This window comes from Arachis hypogaea, chromosome 6, assembly GCF_003086295.3.
Source record: "Arachis hypogaea cultivar Tifrunner chromosome 6, arahy.Tifrunner.gnm2.J5K5, whole genome shotgun sequence".
NCBI lineage: Eukaryota > Viridiplantae > Streptophyta > Magnoliopsida > Fabales > Fabaceae > Arachis > Arachis hypogaea.
In genome coordinates, this window is record NC_092041.1 from 117,496,124 (window position 1) to 117,511,381 (window position 15,258).

The window sequence follows — 15,258 nt, forward strand, 5'->3', positions numbered from 1 at the left end:
GCGTCACATCCATAAAATACAATAACATCAAAGTCACAAATTTTAAAGAACATTATATGCTTTCACAAATAGTCAAATAGAGAATGAATATAATTTAGTATATTGTTTAACTTTAAGAGATTTTAGGTAATTTATCAAAAAAATTAATAAGCATAAATTAACTATATGTATTAAATATTAATTCAAGTTTATTCTGTAATTTAAAATTAGTTATTGAAGTCTTTGGTCCCTGAAATTATACTCAAATTTTAATTTAGTCATGTAAGTTTTAATTGCCTCAATTTAATTTTTAAACTTTTCAATTGACTCTATGACAAAAACTATCGCAAAATTAATGTGATTAAAATTTGAAAAATTTAGAAACTAAATTAAGACAATTAAAATTTTAAAAATTAAATTAAGATTCGAATATAATTTTAAGAATTAAACTGAATATTTATATATAAAGCCTTAACATTAAAACGTATATATTATGATATATACCTTCTCTTAGCAAAAGAGTGCTTTCAAGTTTTCAAGAGCTTGACGGCGATGACTTGCTAAGATTAGCTGGACTAACACATTAATTAGTATAAATAAACCCCTTCTTAATTAACAGATAAAGAAAAGATATGTCTAATAATTAATGTCGGCTAGTATTTTGGAGTCAATGTCATGTGGTCTTCGATGGGGGGACACTAAACGAGTAATAATTAAATAATAATAATATATTTAATCAATTTCTAAGATTTTTTTTTAATCAGACATTTTAAATTTTATCAAATCTTAATTATCAAATCAATCTCTCAAACTTATATTTTATTAGATCAATTAATTATTCATCGGATTTTACTAAAAATATAAAAGTAGTCTTCAAACTTTTTTTAAATCATATCAATCCTTCGATATAAAAGAGTAATTTGATAATTTAAATTTGTTAAAGACTATTAAAAAATTATTAAAAATTGATTTGTAGTGGTATTCAAAAATATTATATATTGACATGCATGAGGATCGAACATTGTCTAAGTAAAATATTATCAAAAATATTATTATGGACCAATAATATATATAATATTAAAAAATATATATGTATTTTTTACTAACGAAGTGGTCGATTCTTCGTATCATAAAATTCATCAATCTGTGTCAAATTTTTTAGTAATTTTTTTAATATAATTAAAAGATAATTAGTAAGAAATTCATCTTTCATTTTATTTCTGAGTTATTCTTTTAATATTTTTTATGACTAGTTATTCTTCTAATATTCATAGCTGCAAAAGATATCTTAATTATAGTAGTTAAAACAAAGAGAATTAATATCAAATGAATCAAGAAAGATGTTCACAAAAAGAAAAAAAATTCACTTTATAAGATTTAAAAAATTTTATTTAATTAAAAAATATTAATAATAATATCTTTTCAAAAAAATTTAAATATTATTATTTATTTTTTAGATATTAAAAATCATTAATATTTAGATTAAACTGGATTTTTATTTATATTAAACTAAATATTAAAGATTTAATTCTAACCCTATAATAAGAATATTTCATATCATTGATTAATCATTATTTTAGGACGTAATTTCTATAAAAAAAATCCCGGAAAACAATTTTTTTAAAGCAAAAATTACCAAAATTTACTATTTTTTATTTTATTTAACATATCATGCAATAAATAAATAGTAAATAAGATAAATGTAGAATATTTGAGTTATTTTTTTCCTAATATTACTGATTTCTATAAATTAGCAGCCAAGCAAAATTCACAAAAATGAGAAGTCATAATAAATAGCTTTTTATTTTATTTTTTCAATTTTCAATTTACTAAGTTAATGACTAATTTATTTAAGAGTTTTTCTGATAATAAATTGCTATATATTTATAAAGTAGATTTTTTTTTGTTGTCCACAGTATTCTCTAATTCGACAGGTTAAGAATTAATTCGTTATGAATTTGAGTTTTATTTAAGAGTCTGCTGCTAGCCAATGAATTACTGTATGCACAAAGTAAGATTTAAACTCAACACTTTTTTAAACATACAAGAAAGTTAACTACTTGACCAACCCAAATTGATTATCTAAAATAGAATTTAAATTTCAAAATTTGTTTACAAAGACAAATAAACTAATTACTCGACCAATCAAAATTTATTTATACACAATAAATATAGTTAATCAACATGATTTGAAGATAAAATTAATTTACACTGTTTTATAAAAAAAATAAGTCATTATTTTATATATTTTTATAAAAAAATTCAAAGGTAAACAATTTTTAAAACTACTAGCAACATGTTGGTTAAAAAAACTATTTTTAACTATTAACCACTTAACATGACTCCTTGTAAGGCTTTATTATGTGATTGGAGAGAGTATCCTTCAATCCATGTCTTTAACTCTTCATCTTCTCCAACCCCAGCAACACTTACTATTTCTTTCTTTATTAATATAATTCTTTTCATCCAAATTGGATCAACTTCAACATATATACACACACAAAATCTTCTCTCTCTTTTTTTTCCTGGTAGTTGGTTAGTTCATGAAGTTCAATACTTCTTGAAGTTTCTTCAAGTTACTACTGCTGCTGCTATGTACTTCTTAATAATATTGAATATTGTGTATTCAAGTGATGAATGAAACCTTCTTCAGATGATATATAATGCTGCAATTCTTGTCAAGTTTCATTCTTCACCTGGAGGATCATTGGAAAAGGTTTGTTCTTTCATTGAATTTTCTCTTAGTTGCTATGCAATCATGTCCATGAGAGTTGACAATTGTGTTTATTAAAGTATTGGTTTCAAAAAAGGAATAATAATAATAATAATAATAATAATAATAATAATAATAATAATAATAATAATAATTAAATTTGCTAAAAAGTCAGAACTTATTATCAGGACATAGTACAATTCATGTGTCATATGTTATGATTGAGAAAACAGAACTAATAAAGTTTACAGCTTTCATCACAATTCAATGACACTACACACTGCCAAGAAAGAAAAAAAAATCTTTTTTTTTTCAATTTAATTTTGGGATTGGTGGATTGATTTTGATTCTAACCTCTTTTATAGGATTTGAATGAAAAAAACAGAGAAAAAGGGAGGTGGGGATGCAGGGAAATTTGAGAAATGCAGCAACAACAAAAGGTGGAAGAAAATCCATAAGCAGAGAAAGAAAACTAGCATTGCAACAAGATGTAAATGTTCCATTCTTTGCTTACTTTGTTTCGGACACTGTGGCATCGTTGGATTCATGTAACCGACAAAACTACTTAGTAGTGATTTTTTATTTTCTTTTACAGGTAGATAGTTTGAAGAAGAAGCTAAGGAATGAAGAGAACATTCATAGGGCATTGGAAAGAGCTTTTAATAGACCTTTGGGAGCATTGCCTAGGCTTCCTCCTTATCTCCCTCCATATGTTAGTATAAATCTCAACTTCTCAATCCCTTTTTATTGCTTTTACTGAAAATGCAGCATAACTATTTGACAGAAGTCCTCAATGAGGAATAGATTAAGGGGGACAAAAATGTGATTTTTGAATGTTGTTTTGGGGGGGTGTCAAAACCAATGGTGTTGGAGCATACTGGATTGGACTAATCTTGATTTTGAAATCTTGAAAAAAAAAAAAATTTAGATACTGGCGCTTCTCGCGGAAGTAGCAGTTTTGGAAGAGGAGATTGTTAGCCTTGAAAAGCAGGTTGTGCATTTCAGGCAAGACTTGTACCAAGAAGCTGTTTACATGTCTTCTTCTAAGAGGAAAATGGAGCATTCAGCTCATTCAAACAATCCAAATCCAACAATGGATACTCCAAAATTGGATACATTGAAGCATTTTTCACAGAAATCTGGTAATCCAGCAACATCTGCAACTGTTCCAGGTGAACAACTTACCATTACGTTTGGACTTTGGAAACACATTGAACTGGGTTAGAATCAATTCCAGAGGCTGGAATTTTGAGTTTTCAGTTTTTTAAAATGATCTTTGGTTGTTCACTTCCAAAATCATTTATAGCTTCCAGAATTGATTCTGGGGCCGGTAGAAGTGAAAGCTTTTTTACTTTTTTTATCCAAATCACTTTACTTCAAAATCAGTTAACAGAATCAATTCTACAAAGGAAGAATCAAGCTAATTTGCTTAGATTTGTGAACACATTTGTTGAATCTCACTTCGTACTGAAAAAGAGTTTAGTCCCTTATTTGCTTGCGAATGTTGTGTTGGCTTTGGCATATGATAGAGGATAGAAAAGGAAAAGAGAATCAGTCATGTACCAATTCTTCCAAGAGTAGGAAGCAATCTTCAAACCAAACAAATAAAACTCCAATCAAGAAACTTTCCATTGACAATAAATCACTACAAAAAAGTTTGGATACTCCAAGAAGGCAGGTATGTGATGTTCATAAATAATTCTCAGTTGTTTGAATCTTAGGGATAATAGGTGAAAAACTGGATATTTTTTTGAGGACAATGAATGTGAATTTTCTTAATTGTGCAGCAAGAAACAAGGGTAAATGACCAACAAATTGCAGAACTAAGAAATCCTAGTCAACACAAAAGGCCACTACCAGAATCTGATAGCCCAAATATAATCTCTGAGAATATTCTGAAGTGTTTATCAAGCATTCTCTTGAGAATGAGTGCTGTGAAGAATCCATGCTCTGTAGGTAACACACTAACGCGCCAAAACTGTATCGAAGGGACTGAAGTTTGGGATCCATATGGTGTCTGTTTGGAATTTGGACAGCATGATATCGGTCCATACAAGCAGTTATGTGCAGTTGATGCGAAATCTTTCAATCCAAATCGAACAGCAAACACTTTGTTTTTACAACATAGATTGAAGTATGTAATGTCTATTCAAACTAGATATAGTTTACACTTAGATGACACAAACTAGTTGTTATTTGTGTTGATTCGAAGCTAAAGTATTCTTATTTCTTGGAAATTTTTGCAGACTTTTATTTAGGAAACTTGCCTCTGTCAACTTAGAGAAACTTAACCATCAAGAGAAGCTTGCATTCTGGATCAACATTTATAACTCCTGTATGATGAATGTATGTGTGTCAATTATGTTCATCATGACATATTTACATATAGTATTGTTATATACTAAGACATATTAATATTATTTAGTATTATCCTTAAGCTTATCTAATTCTTCAGGCATTCATAGAGGGTGGCACACCAGAGAGTCCAGAAGCGGTTGTTACATTGATGCAGAAGGTATGGACTACTAAGAGAATTTTGTTTCCTATGGTTAGAATGGCAATGTATTTTGTTTGTTGGATTGAGAGTGTGTTTGTTTCTTCTTATTTTCTCGAAAATAATCAGAATATTTAAAACAATCATGTTCTTAGCCTTTGTAAAAGCCGAAAATTGTAGCTTCTTAGGTCAATCAGTTTTCAGCTTTTTTTTCTTTTCATACAAAAGATTTTAGTTGTAAAACCACTTTAAACAGAAGTTTGAAACAAGCACAAAACATGTTTTGCTCAAGATTTTACCAGGTTTTTCTTGTTACACAGGCAACAATCAATGTTGGTGGGCACATGCTGAATCCAACAACCATAGAGCATTTCATTTTAAGACTTCCTTACCATTGGAAATTTGTAAGTCCTTTGTTCACTTAACAGTTTACTAGATTTTCTATAGATGAGAATAGAGAGTTAACCATTATCTTGCTGCTAAATTCCGAATCAGACGTTCTCAAAGGGAGCGAAAAATCACGAAATGACAGCAAGAAGCATGTTTGGACTGGAATTGTCAGAACCCTTGGTGACATTTGCTCTCTCTTGTGGTACCTTGTCCTCTCCTGCTGTAAGTAGATGACTGGTTTATTTTACAAAGTATTTTCTTGATTTTCTATAACTTCATAGCTAAGGCAATGTTCCATTCATGATTTGCATCTTTTGTATATACATCCTTAAATAAGATGAAAAGGGGTGAAAACAATCACACTGGCTGTTAGAGTCTCTTTTAGGGATGAGTTAGGCCGACTCAATTCTACCGGTCGCTTTATTATTTACCATGCGAAATGCAGGTGAGAGTTTACACAGCATCCCAAGTTGAGAACCAGCTAGAAGTGGCTAAAAGAGAGTATTTGCAAGCAACTTTTGGAATCTCAACAACCAAATTTGCTATCCCAAAGTTGCTTGATTGGTATTTACTTGATTTTGCAAAGGACTTGGAATCATTATTGGATTGGATATGTCTCCAATTACCAAGTGAATTGGGGAAAGAAGCAATCAAATTACTTGAGGAAAGAAAAACTGAACCTCTCTCTCAATTTGTACAAATTATGCCATACGAGTTCAGTTTTAGATACTTGCTATGCACATAGTTTTCTTTACATATTTCTCTGTATATTGTTTTCTTATTATTGATGTCTGCCATTCAATTTTTTATACAATGCAAGCTGTATATCACACAAATAAAAGAATGATGAATAATGTTTTTCTTCTCATTCTGGATACATTTATTATGGATTTTTGATGATTATGTAACAGAATAGGAATAAAGAAGTGTGAAAATTAGATAATTATAGAAAGATAGAGGAATTAGAGAGAAACAGGGAGAGTTTGCACATCAATACCATAAAATAGTAATATAAAATGTCATAAACTATTCTGAATTCCGATCAAGACACTAATTTCTTTAGAAAAAGTTTACTTGATTTATTCTGCGTTAACGCAAGGTTCGAAGAAGAATCGCATCCAAAGTATGTAATGTAGGAAATCTAACCTGATAATTATATCAGTAACTAATTTCACAACTTAAACTTATGATCTTGAGATCACAGTCACACAGAGACAACCTAACCAAAATTTAAAAATTTAAAAAGAAAAATCATGGTTTAAGCAGTGCCATATAACTTCAGAAAAACCTATAGGATGAAGGTTTATAATAGTGAATTGGTTGCATATTAAATGAAACCTGCTTCCATGTGAATCAGTGGAAGCAATGCTCTATTCACATGTACTGAAGATTATAGAAAGAATTTACCAATGTTGATGGACATGCATGGGTGGTCCAACATCCAAAGTAAGATTGATAACAAAATTCTCTAGTAATTTGCCACATCCATTTTTGGTCCACATTTTGTCTCCTCTCTCTTATGAATGAACTGGACACAATAAAGTGCTCTAATTGCAGCTCCATAAATATGCATTTCACCTTCCCTCTTGATTGGTCACCACTTGCCACCCTTTATCATGTTCTTTTTAGGACATCTGTAAGACTGTAACTGCTCACTCAATCAGATCATAAAAGACCATGTCACACACTCCTAATGTGTGGGAGATATCAACCCAATTTTTCTTTTGTTTCTAAAAATATACACTAACATCTAACATTGTGAAAGTTTAGATAATAATACATTTAAAGGGAAGCCAATGTCACTCACACAAAAATAAGAATAGTGTTTAACTGTTTATGTCTGTATATTTTCATATTAGTTTTGGAAGTGTTTGCTAAGCATATCAAAACCTCATATAATGTACATTTTTTGTCGAGGACATCATTCTTATGGAAGAATGCAATGAATATTTGACTAAGAAGTCAGATTTATAGAGACTAATTTCAAAAGTAAATAATTTACACATAAATTACGTTAAGACGGAATATATAAAGTTTAAATTTAGTATAGGAAACGTGAACTCTAACATACAAGTAGGGCTGGAAGTGAGTTAAGTCAGCTCATGAATCAGCTCGAACTCGACTCGATAATAGCTCGATAAGCTAAACTCGTGAGCTGTGAGCCAAGTTTAAGCCTTGAATTGAGCTCATAAATTAAATAAGTCGAGCTTGAGCTTAGATAAGCTCAGCTCATTAGCTCGTGAACTGACTCGATTATATATATATATATATATATATATATATATATATATATATATAATCTTAATTATTTAAAATTTATATTTATTTTTTACATATAATTTTAGTATAGGACACAAATAAAAAACTTATAATTTATTGATAGATAAACAATATATAAAATTGATCTTTTCAAATATTTTTTAAAATATATAAGTTATAATTTATAGATATAGAATTATAAATTATGTATTTGTGTTTCTCTTATTTGAGCCAGCTCGTGAGCTTAAATCAGTTCGTGAGCTTTCGATGAGCCGAACTTGAACTTAAGAAATAGGCTCGATTGTTAATGAATCGAGCCGTGAGCCAAACTCAATTTTCGTGAGTCGAACTTGAGCTTAGTCTAACTCGACTCAACTCGGCTCACTTCTAGCCTTACATACAAGTAAAAATTGTGGAAAATATTATATTACGAATTAAGAGATATCTAAACATAAATAAACCTATTACATACATGTTACATAACAGAATACAATAATATTGTTTGATATATGTAACCGAAATCGACCAACCTAATAAAATAAGACTTGTGGTATCTTTTTCTAATTATGTGGACCAACCGCTACGTACTTCAAACAACTTCAATTATTTCTTTCCCTAAACATTGCGGGGAAAAAAGCTAAGCTGAATTATTTCATCTTTCTCCATATGTTGTTGTGTGCCAACTGACTAGAAAACAAATACTATAATGATCAAAACTTTTATTCATCACTCGGATTTTGTAGGTCAATATGCTTAACATAGATGTGGATAGTTCAACCTCTAGTTCTTAGTTCCTACAACTTTAATCAAGTTGGATTGGTCTAATAGTTAGTTCACTAGTTCGTTTAAGTAAGTATTTAGGATTCGAATCCCACGCAGTAATCATTGGTTAGTAACAAACTCTTAAATAAAATTTTGATCCGCAACGAATTAATTTTTGACCTATTGAAAATATCATGAGAAAAAAAAATTCCTACAACTTTCAATGTGCTCATTATTCATCACGTCTTTAATTTTTGGTGATTGCTATAATATTTAATTTTTTTTTTCCAAATCATCACATGTCTTTAGATTTACTATTGTTTGTTACGTTTTTCTTTTAATTTCTCGCTTTCAAAGTGATGTATTGTAGATGCACTTGTCAATCATACTTTCCGTTACCTTTGGAGAATAATTTGCATTTGTAGGTTTGGGAATCTAAACTTCGTCTTATGTTAAAAATTAAGAAAATAATATTTTAGGCTATTGTCTATTAGCAATTTAGCATTGGTATACCCGTCGGTTTTTTTTTAAGCTTCGATTAGTGTAATTGGACTGGGCCTAGACGAATTTTGTTATTGGCAAACTTATTTCATGTTATTAAATATATGACAATGATAAAAAAAACATATGATCCAAGTCTAATGTCCCAAAAAAAATACATGATCCAAGTCCAGAATTATTATTTGTTATAATCACCGAGATTAAATTTTAAATAAATACAAAAAAAAAAAAAACAGTTAAACATATATTATCTTCTCAATTTCGCTACGTTACCAACAACATTTCTGCCAACATCTGCTAACTCTTATTTATAACGGTGTTTAATAGAAGTGTCTTTGTGAATGTATCTAATAAAAATATTTTTTTTTATGTTTGTATTTAATAGAAATATCTTTATAAATATATTTTCTGGATGTGTCTTTTTATAGATGTGTTTAAAATATAATAATTAATTATAATTGACAATAAATTAACAGATAATATTTCTTTCCTTGTTTAGACACCAAAAAAATTAACAGATAATATATTGGTATTCTATATTTTTCCGTATCTTATTCTTACACCTTTACAACATTATATTAAACAAGTGGTCCAACGAACTTCATTAATTTTTTTAATATATGATCTGATCTATTTAGTTAGTATTCATTAAAAGAAAAATTCAAATCTAATCTATTTAAAAAACAAACCAAAACACTGAAACAGTGACATCCTCTTAGATAGCCTGGCCAACTTTCACCCTAAATAAACAAAATAATTTGAAATCTCACTAACCAATAAATAAACAAAACATAATTCGAAAAATAATAAATATTTTTAATTACATCAAATAAAGTACACTTGATAATTCAAAGAAGAACAACCTTCTAGGTTTTTTGTTACTTGTTAGAACTCAAAACAGAACACGACAACATTTATATATTCACATAAGAGAAAATGTGTTTGGTGTGTGAATACTCCAAATGAGATTTCACTTTGCTTTGACATGAAGAATTCCAAAGTCACTAGTGGAATAGTAGTTGTAATACTTTTTTACTATTATCATGTTGGATTTTAGTGTTTGGTATGAAGTACCTCATTGTCTTTAGAATTTTATATTGCAAGTTAAAGTTATAGGGTTTTTTTTTTCCATGTTCTATAGTGTCACATATAATTTCTTGTTTGTTCTTTAATGGAGTAAATATGGTTTTGGTCCCAAAAGTTTAATGCCAGAATTAAAATCGTTCCTCATCTAATTTTCGATTTAGAATCGTCTTTAACGTTTTTTTTCGTATTAAAATCGTCCTTTTTATTTAATTCCTAAACTACCATTACTTTAAAAAAAGGGATAAGTATTATTTTAGTCCCTAACGTTGAGGCTGAAAATCGAAATCATTCCTCATCTAATTTTAAAGCAGGGATAGTTTAGGAATTAAATTAAAAATTTAAATAAAAAAACTATTTTAATACGAAAAAAACGTTAAGAACGATTCTAAATCGAAAATTAGATGAGGAACGGTTTCGATTTTGTCGTTAAACTTTTAGGACCAAAACCATACTTACCCCTTCTTTAATTATCTCACTAGGTATACTCTTTTCCATTCTTCATGTATGGTGTAGTTATAATTTTGTATTATTTTTCTTTGTTTTTTTCTTTTCTTTTCGATCCAAATTTATAGTGTTTACCTTGCACAAGCTAAGTACGGCGTTAAGTAATTCTAGAAGCCCATGGGGAACAAGTCTAATGAGACATTAACATGTTTCTTTGAGTTCTTTAAGAATAATTTTAAAATGAATAATTATAGCATATAGACAAATCAATACAACGATAACGTAACTTCCATATAAAACCTTTTCTTAATTAATATATATTCAATGTCATATTTTAAAGAGACGATGAGTCATGACATCAAATTGGGTTGATTGATTTATTAGTTTACTCGTCTATTTAATTAAATATTAAAAATTTAAATTCGATAGTATGTATATAACTATATATATAACAATCAATTGACTAAAGATAAATATTATTTAAATAGAGTTTAAATTCATAATAAAATAATTTTTATCCTGTTAAATTGAGTAATACTATATTCTAAAAAAAAATTATACGTTTTTAAAATATATCTAAAATATGTTTAAGAATCATAAAACCCTAAATCCTCGTTACTCTTTGTTATCACAAATAAAAGACATAAATGTTTAGTTTTACAGAAATGTTCCAAATATTTTCTTATCTTTTTATTATTTTACATTTTAAGGAAGAATAATTTATGTGCACATTAAATACCTGTTTCTATTTGTCTCATTGCCATCTCTACCAGACAAATAATATATATATATATATAGGAGTTCCAAGATGTATAGCCTCATCATCCAAATACCCTAAAACAAAAGACGGCATTATTGTATAACTAGTTAAATTTTTTCCATCACAATATATATATATATATATATATATATATATATATATATATATATATATATATATATATATATATATATATATATATATAATGTAAAGAGATACGGATAGATCATTTTTTTAATTAGAGAGACTTAGATGGATTATTTTTCTTTTTGTGGGGCAATTATGTGTATTTTGCTTTTGATCTTTAGTGGGTTTTACAAGGCACAAACGGTGTATATTATGTAAATACATAAATATGGAGATAACTAACTAAATTACTAATTAATTAAATTAAAGGATAAGTATTCCAACGAGGCTATAGTTAAAATAATTGATTTTAGGATATGTAATTCACAGGAGTTTAAAACCCACAATTTCAAATATAAATCTCAGAAATTAGCATAACGTATATAAAAATAGTTGCAAATAGTGAAAGGTAAAAAATTGTCGCAAATTTTTTTGAAATAATATCGGTTTAAAAAAAATTTTATTATTAAATTACAGAATATCTAACTGTGTCATTTGATCAAACTGCCATAACACATTTTGTGGAGATTAAAATTTATATAATTATCATCACATACATAATATAAATTAAAATAAAAATTTAAATATAATATAATATAATTAATTAATTTAATAATTATTTTATATATATTATATATTTAAAATTTTTTTATTAAAAATTCACTTCGAATAAATAAGAATGAAATAGATATCCACAAATTCGAATAGTATTGGATTTATTTCTATGGCTTGGTTACTAAAATTTATGTTGACTTGGCATGGTTCTTCTAGATTATACGTATACATATGATAGCATATTATATAATGGCAGCTTGAAATTGACCAAGTTAAAGGTAATCTAATTAATATATAACACCCAGATTTGCCTTGTGTAGCAAGTGGATAATGACTTATTTGCTACACATATCTACATGTATACGTATGTGTACTTATATATTATGTTTGAAATATACATATTTGTCATATACAAATAAATTAGTTGATTTAAGTTGATTTAATTTATCTTTTGAAGCGTGCACTTAAATATATTATATATCCCTTTCAATAATATATAATATTTTAGCCCGGCCCTAATATATGTGCTAAGTAGATAAGTTTATTGTATACAAGTTATGTATTATTTCCAAACATGTATTTAATTTTAATAATCACCCTTGTGGGGCAACAAGCTAGCAAGTTGTATTGTTGATAGTTTTACTTTTCTTATAAGAAGATTATTGTTTGATTGATTTCTATTCACACCTAAACACAGGCTAACATATTATGACTTTGACATAAAATCATAAATGAAATCCAATGCAATGGTAATAGAAGGCGGCTTCTCGTAACTATCCCACAACGAGTTAATAATTATATTATCTATGCCAATAATTTTGGTCAACAAAATAAATAAATAAATAATCTACTTCATCAATCCATTTCCCATCTTATTCTTCCAACTTGTACTTAGTTATTATATGCTATACTTGAGAATAATAAGGAAAATATAATTTGAAAAATAGAATTAGCCCACAGAACTAATTATAACACATGTGAAATAAGTATCTAGACTAAAATCTCAAATAGGTCATAACAAAAATAAAAAAAAATAGTAATGTTAATTTAGTTCTTGAAAGATAATTTTTATTTTTAGTTAATCAAAAAAATTAAAAGAAATTTGGATATTAACTCAAATTAGAATTAAATTGATGTCTCAACTCTTTTAATAATTAATTTGGAAGCACAAACAAAATATCCACAATAAGAAAACCAAAAAAATTAATTGATGTCCAAATAAACTTAATAGATATTTCTTATATGAGGAGAACATGTGGTGATAAATAGTATTTTATTTTATTTTATTTTATATCATATCATTGATTGAATATCCATGTATTGAGGCCACATAATCATTAATAAAATATTTTAATACAATAAATCATAATCATTGATTAGTACACAATTGAGAAACAAGAATAGCTATTTCCTCCCACCTTCCCTCCACATGTGTTTATATAACTATATATATATAATATATACAACCATGACCTAAACCTAATTTAGGCATAAAGCATATCCAAGGCAAAAGAAAAAAAAGACATGGAAGTGATGGTGCAAAATTCTTCAAGTATGGATAATTTTGAATTCATGAGTGGGACAATGAGTTCACCATATTTGAGTGCACCTTCTTCACCAAAACGTTTTGGAGAATACTACTTGAGTGCACCAACAAGTCCATCTAGGGTTTCTGAGTTATATGCTGATTTTCATGAATACTTCTCTTCCTCTTCCTCTTCAGCAATGCATTTTCAACAAGGTATTACTACTAATAATGAAGATGATGATGGCGATGGCGAAGATGACGACGAAGGTTTTGCATTCTTTGTGAGTCGCGAATCGGAGAAACCTTCTCGTTCGGCCGAGGAACTTTTTGATGGCGGCAAGATCAAGCTTTTGGAGCCTAAGGGCAATGAATTGTTCATAAAAACTCATAAAAAAGAAGAAGAAGAAAAAGAAAGGAACATATTATTCAAAGCTTTTTCAAAAAAAAAGGAGGCTAATGAGTCTCATCAAGGTATGTTAATTAATAGATTATATTTTTGAAAAAAAAAGTTTCCTTTTAAAAAAATTATTCTAGGAAAGTAATTACTAATCATTAATGCTTTTAAATTATAAATGAAGCAAGAAAATGAAAATCTATTGAAGACTCACATGCAGTTATCTTTATGTGAAGTTGATAGTTAAGAACTGTTAGATAGTAATTTAGTCAAACTTATCAAATCATCTAACGGTTCTTAAATATCAACTTTATATAAAGACAACTGTATGTGAGTTTTCACCTTTGTAATTAGCCTTTGACTTTGTGAAGAACTCTTGGTTTTAAGAGATTATTATGTATTTCTAATTAGTTATTAGTTTTTGAAATTGAATTAAATCCACCCAATTTCAATAAAACATGTATTGAGACCTATATTATTGTTGTTATTGAATCTAATTAGTTTTCCACTTGTTCAGAAACTCAACATAGAAGAGGAAGAGACAGAACACCAGCATCATCATCAACATTGTCTTCATCAAACTCAGGTAGAAGGATCACAAGATCACACTCACCATATAGAACACCATTTCAAGAACAACAACAACAACCACCTTTGACCAACAAACTAGAATCCTCATCAATCTTAGCATCATCATCATCATCATCCTCCAATAACAACAACAAAGGTGGTTCATCATCAAAAAGATGGAGCATAAAAGACTTATTGTTGTTCCGAAGTGCCTCTGAAGGAAGAGCTTCAACCAAGGATCAATTCAAGAACATTCTCTACAACAAGAGTATTAACAAAACATCAAGCTTTAGATCCATAGATTCTTCTTCTAGAAAGAAGGGACACGTGTCACCACATGAGTTGCACTATGCAATGAAGAGAGCTGAATCTGAGGATATGAAGAAGAAGACTTACTTGCCATATAAGCATGGCATTCTTGGAAGATTAGCTGGGTTTGGACTCTAAAATAATTTACCAAAAAAGTTACTCCTAAAGAATTCATCTTGTTCTTTCTTTGTAAAATAGTTGTATGCTTTTGCGTAAGTTTGTACAATAACTTTGTATTAGATGGAAAATTTAAATTATTATAATAATTGTTCATTTTTTTATTAAATAGTAGTTGACTAATGGTAACGTCGTCAAAATAGGTTAAATCTATCAGATTAGCTCATTTATTTGTTTAAAGGACGGATTTTGTCTCTGAAATTAAGCTCGT

General features: G+C 28.2%; 2 protein-coding genes across 3 annotated transcripts; both read left to right on the forward strand.

Annotated features, from left to right (window-relative positions):
• Positions 1-2,344: 2,344 nt before the first annotated feature.
• LOC112756175 (uncharacterized) lies at positions 2,345-6,444 on the forward strand. 2 transcript variants are annotated; one of them, XM_025804641.3, is made up of 11 exons: positions 2,345-2,695; positions 3,058-3,182; positions 3,288-3,404; positions 3,621-3,864; positions 4,222-4,370; positions 4,480-4,826; positions 4,939-5,038; positions 5,148-5,207; positions 5,507-5,590; positions 5,682-5,798; positions 6,022-6,444. In XM_025804641.3, exons 2-11 carry the CDS (start codon positions 3,096-3,098, stop codon positions 6,319-6,321), a joined length of 1,605 nt encoding a protein of 534 aa, XP_025660426.1. In that variant the 5' UTR covers positions 2,345-2,695; positions 3,058-3,095; the 3' UTR covers positions 6,322-6,444. The 2 variants fall into 2 exon arrangements, with proteins under 2 accessions (XP_025660426.1, XP_025660425.1); XM_025804640.3 differs by having other exon boundaries at positions 2,370-2,695; positions 3,078-3,182.
• A 7,006-nt stretch (positions 6,445-13,450) lies between these two features.
• On the forward strand, positions 13,451-15,156 carry LOC112756176 (uncharacterized). The gene is made up of 2 exons (XM_025804642.2): positions 13,451-14,068; positions 14,509-15,156. Exons 1-2 carry the CDS (start codon positions 13,594-13,596, stop codon positions 15,006-15,008), a joined length of 975 nt encoding a protein of 324 aa, XP_025660427.1. The 5' UTR covers positions 13,451-13,593; the 3' UTR covers positions 15,009-15,156.
• Positions 15,157-15,258: the final 102 nt, after the last annotated feature.